Raw genomic sequence first — 5,434 nt, 5'->3', positions numbered from 1 at the left:
CTTTCTCTTTATCTTATTATTATAAGGTTTAAGAACTTAATTAACATGTGAAAAACAAAAGGCTGGGAAAGTGGTTGTTTTGCATAAACTAATACGAAAATATCATAAGTTTGGTGAGAGGAAAACGTAGAGGTGGATAGCACTCTTCTTGTTATGGCTTTACTATGCAGTGAGTGTGATGTAAACCACCAACACCAACATGGCCATTTTGTCATGTGCTTACGTGGCACAATATTACTGGCTGACAACTTCCATCATCCTCTTCGATGTGTCATTTTTGCCATGCCAACATGACATCAACCACACTCCTCGGAAATTAAAAAACTATATGTCGGAAGAATTATGAATATAGGAATTAATTATAAAAAAAAAAACAATCTTTATCTAGGAATGACAACACCACTCGAATCCGCGGATACCCATTCCATCTCTATCCGCTCGACGCGGATTTTTAGGAGGAGCGGAACGGGGTCGGGTTTAGGTAATACTCGTCCCTACCCGCCCCGACATATATATAATATATATAATATATGTAAAATAATTAGTAAATGAGTAATAATATTGTATTATATTTAAATTTTTACTTTAATTTATGTTATGTATGTGATGATGATTATATAAATTTTAAAATTTAATTTTATTTATTGGATTTTAATAATTATAGGGACGAATAAGAGCGAGACGGGTTAGGGTTCAACATTTTACTACCCGCAGATAAAAGTAAGACGAGTTCTATGCGAGTTGTTGTACAACGGAATAGAGTTGAGTAGAGCAAAAATCCATTCCTACCCACCCTGTTGTCACCCCTATCCTTATCTCTTATCTATTGGTCACGTTGAATTGAAATGGTAAAAGTAGTTGTGACAAATGAGATCCATGAAATTTTTCTAACAAGCTGCTTCTCAAAACTAATATATAACAACAAATCATGTTTTGGAGAATAATTAATCCATAATTAATATTAATGAAAAGCAAAACCTAGCTATCATACTGGTATAAATTATGAATTATGATGACTGAAACACATTTTATTTTTATAATTTTTTTAGCTAAATAGCAATTTCATATTTAAAAGATTTTAACATTAAAAGTTGTTATCGATAAAATGATTCTTAAAAAATTTAAAAAATTAACCAATGTGTCTTTAATCTTGTTGGAGTACATTTTCAATGAAAATAATGCTGAGGTGACCACCATATTTTGATAATATAGCATGTTTCTTAAACTACATATTGAGTTTGATTTTTTTTAATTAATTTAATAATGATTCTAAGTGAAAATCTTCAAAATAGATTATGTTTTTCTAAACCCTAAATTGTGACTTTGCAACATGAATTGCTCAAAAGGTGTTAATCGAAAACATATTTTTTTTAAATAAAAAGTGCTCAACACAACAAGGTGGAGCAGCAGAACATTAGTAACAGGCTACTCAACGTACAATCCATCATTGATCAACTCAATAAGTAGAGTACCCTCTAGTCATCTTCGACATTGCCATTAACAACCAAGAGGTTCACCACCATGCCACTCGTCGGAGAGCATAAAGGATCTGTTTATTATTTCCATCACCCCTAAGCCTTTATTATTGAAGACTCTACCATTCCTTTCTAGCCAAATTGCCCAGATAACAGCAAAAAACCTAATCAACCACCGCCTCCGTTCATTCTTTCTTGATGAAGCATTCGTCCAGCTCTCAAAGTGTTGTTTTAGTGTACCCGGCATAGTCCATATCCTTCCAAGAGCGAATAGCCATGCACACCACACCTGCCAAGTGATCTCACAGCCAATAAAAAGATGAGCAGCAGACTCAACAGACTTACAACATAGAACACATAAATTATCATGCTGGTCAATGACACCTAATTTGTATAGTCTCTCCTTAGTGTTCACCCTCTCAACTAAAACAAACCACGAAAATAACTCAACCCTTGGCAGAGCGAATCCCCTCCAAATAGCACTAGTAAAGCTATAGCTAGTAATTTTCTCCGGGAGAGCTGCTTCCTGCATCACCTGCACAAAGGAGTTAGTAGTAAAAATACTAGTTTTATCATATTTTCAGACCACCCTGTCCTCCCTCTCAGTTGTTATTCTTACTGACTGCAAGACCTCATGGAGTTGGTGTAAAAGCTCCAGCTCTCACTGAAATAATTCTCTCATCCACTAGAAACTCCAGATCCATTCTAACCCATCCCAGAACCCGCATTCCCCTATAATAGATCCTGTGAGGTTTGAAACCGAGAAAAGTCTAGGAAACATCTCTTTCAACCTTCCACCAGGTAGCCAGACATCCTCCCAGAACTTGATTGTTCTGCCATTCCCTACATCCATAGATAAGCCTCTGATAATCTTTTCTCTGATTTGCGGCTCCCTGATCTGGAGCTGACAGATATCTCTCCAAGGGCCCCCTCTTGTAGGAATAGGCTGACCACACAGCATCACAAAGGGATTCATGCTGTTCCAAGAGTATACTACTCTCTTCCATAAAGGACAGTCTTCTTTCGAAAACCTCCACCACCACTTGAACAGAAGGGCTGTATTCCTAACCACTGCATCTCCCACTCCTAATCCACCCGCCTTTCTAGGAGCCATCACTATCTCCCATCTCACTAGTGGCATCCCTATCTTCCCATCCTCCTTACTCCATAAGAACTGTCTTTGCAGCGAGATCAACTTTTCTGCTACTGCCTTTGTCATCTTGTATAGGCTGAGATAGTATATAGGCAGGCTATTGAGAACGGACTTGATGAGAACTAGTTTGCCCACTTTATTGAGAGTCTTCGCCTTCCACAAGCTCAACTTTTCTTCCACCTTATCAATCACCGGTTTCCAAGTCTTAACTAACCTTGGATTCGCTCCCAGAGAGATTCCAATGTATCGGACTGGTAGAGAGGCTTCCTTATATCCCAATAGCTGACACGTTTATCCCGTCCAACGCTGTTCACAATTAACTGGAATGAAACTGGACTTCTCAAAATTAATACTCAACCCGGACATCAGTTCAAAGCAACGCAGTAAGTGCTTGTAATTCCTGATAGTCTCTTCCTCTGGAGGGCAGAACAGTATAGTATCATCCGCGAACTATAAGTGCGACAGCTCAATGTGATCTCGTCCTACCAAAAGTGGAGAAATGCGCCCATTTGTTATCGCCTCTCCGATCATCCGATAAAGGACATCAACAACTAGCACAAACAGAAAGGGCAATAACGGATCTCCTTGTCGTAGACCCCTTTCCATTTTGAATGGCTTAGAAGGGGATCCATTTATAAGCACTGACATAGATGCAGAGCAAACACATTCCTTAATCTAGTCCCGCCACTTCTGGCCAAACCCCATCTTCTGCAAAACTATATCCAAAAAACTCCATTTGACCCTATCATATGCCTTCTGAAAGTCCAGTTTAATTATCACTGAGCTTCTTCTTCTTGCCTTGATCTACTGCACAGTTTCACAGGCTATCAAAGCCCCATCATGAATTTTCCTGCCTTGCACAAAAGCACTCTGAGTCTCGCCTACTAAGCCTGGCATCACATTTCGCATTCTCCTCACCAACACCTTAGAGATAACCTTATACACACAACCCACCATACTAATTGGCCTGAGGTCTTTGATTTCTGTAGCTCCAACAAACTTTGGTGCCAAAGCCACCCAAGTGACATTCGAATCCCTAGGCAGCCTAACCGACCGAAAGAACCCCATGACACTGCTTCAATGAATTCCTTCCCCATTTTATCCAAGCACTTCTTAATAAAATTCATGTTATACCCATCACACCTTGGTGCCTTTGTTGACTCACAATCCCACACGGCATTCTTTATTTCTTCAGTAGTTGGCATCAACTCCAGCCTTGCTGCTTCATCCTCAGATATCCGCCTTACCAGCCCATCCCGAAATCCTATATTAGGTGAGGTCTCTTGATGGTACAAATCCTTATAGAACTCTCTTATGGCAACTTTAATTCGAGGTTGATTCCTAACCAGTCTTCCATGGATTCTCAAGGCATCAATCCGATTGTTTCTCCTCCTTGCCGAGGCTATATTGTGGAAGTACCTAGTGTTTCTGTCCATCTTCTCAGCATGTCTGAATCGAGACATCTGCTTCCAATGGATCTTCATCCTGATATACCATTTCTTACATGAGCTCACCAGCGCCTTCCTCCTTGCTTCCGCTGTTCCATCATGCACTCCATTGCTCACCATTTCATCGACTTTCCTGATCTCCTCTTCAAACCTATCAATCCTCCTATCCATATCTCCAAAATTTTCTCTATGCCATCTGCGCAGTGGGATCGTCATAGCCTTGAGCTTGTCCAAGAATTGTCTCTCCCCTATGCTCCTCCACTCCTCCTTCACCATCCTCAGAAACCCATCGAAAACATATATATATTATTCGATGAGAGCAAATCAATTCGGAATGAGTTAGAGACAGTTTCTCGAGAAGATGCATGCGTAAGCAGGGATCAAGAATAATGAGCGCTAATTGGATTTCAAATGACTTGTTATTCGATTAGACCTTTTCGAGAGGGAAAATCGAATTGAGCATTCGAATTGAAGGTCGAGCAGTTATGGTAGTAGAACGGTTAAAGGTTTTTATCACACGAGAAAATTATGGGAAATGTCTCCAATCAAATGGCGGGAGCAGTTACCAAAGTAAAAGTATTTGAAAAGTTCAAATTTGTAATTAATTGTAATTAATTACAATTAATTGCTAGTTACTAAAGGTAAACTATAAATACTAGGAAGCCTTAGGAAATCAGGGTTGGAACTTTAACTCAGAAAATACTCAAGCACACTCATATCCTCAGAGAATTTCTGAGTCTGTAATCGAGTTATTTTTTTGTATGGTTCCTTCCATGTCTTTACTTTTTCAATTTATCTTATTGTAAACTTTATTCTATAAAGCAAGTTTATCTTTCAAGTACTCTTTACTTTCAATGTCTAATTTACATTTCTACATTTTTAATTTTCACGTCAAAGCCCTTTGACTCAGTTAAAGGCATTTTACTATTTTCTTTTAACTTCAACGTAATCTTTTTCGATTTCAGTACATTTTCTTTTTGAAAATCTTATTCATTTGTTTCTTTTATTGCTTTACAAGTTTAATTTATCTTTTATCCTATTACCCGTCTAATTGAAGACGCTTTGATGCGCTTTTAGAAAACTGTTACCTGCAAAGAGGAGTAGGTTTCGCTCCCAGATCATTAGATATCGAACCACCATCGATTTGCTAAAAATTGACAAAACAAATTGGCACGCCCTTTGGGATAGTTTTAAATTGAAGTGTGTCAAAAAACTTTTTCCAATATTACTTAGTGTATGCGATTACGAAGTGAATAAATCATTTACATGGCTGATGAGATATCGATTGTGAATGGTGGTTCATCCACTAATGATAACATACCAGTATCTGTGCAACAGGCTGACGTGTCTTCACGTTC

At 38.4% G+C, this 5,434-nt stretch overlaps 1 protein-coding gene across 1 annotated transcript; it reads right to left on the bottom strand.

Moving 5' to 3' along the window:
- Nucleotides 1-1,497: 1,497 nt before the first annotated feature.
- On the bottom strand, nucleotides 1,498-4,352 carry LOC148581858 (uncharacterized). The gene is made up of 4 exons (XM_088494129.1): nucleotides 3,683-4,352; nucleotides 3,115-3,269; nucleotides 2,236-2,910; nucleotides 1,498-2,010 (listed from the first exon to the last, which is right to left on the bottom strand). The coding sequence occupies exons 1-4, from the start codon at nucleotides 4,350-4,352 to the stop codon at nucleotides 1,498-1,500; spliced, it is 2,013 nt and encodes a 670-aa protein (XP_088350255.1).
- Between the last annotated feature and the right edge of the window lie 1,082 nt (nucleotides 4,353-5,434).

The sequence above is a fragment of the Arachis ipaensis genome, chromosome B10 (assembly GCF_059453495.1).
Source record: "Arachis ipaensis isolate K30076 ecotype BB chromosome B10, ASM5945349v1, whole genome shotgun sequence".
NCBI lineage: Eukaryota > Viridiplantae > Streptophyta > Magnoliopsida > Fabales > Fabaceae > Arachis > Arachis ipaensis.
The sequence above is the reverse complement of the archived record's forward strand: the minus strand, read 5'-3'. Positions and strand labels throughout refer to the sequence as shown.

Bases quoted from the DNA above. Each gene is read 5' to 3' on its own strand.
- LOC148581858 (XM_088494129.1), bottom strand. From the start codon at position 4,352: ATGGTGAAGGAGGAGTGGAGGAGCATAGGGGAGAGACAATTCTTGGAC. The intron at 3,270-3,682 runs GTCGGTTAGGCT...CATCTATGTCAG, and splicing joins AGTGTCATGGGGTTCTTTCG to TGCTTATAAATGGATCCCCT. The intron at 2,911-3,114 runs GTAGGACGAGAT...TAAACGTGTCAG, and splicing joins GGCGCATTTCTCCACTTTTG to CTATTGGGATATAAGGAAGC.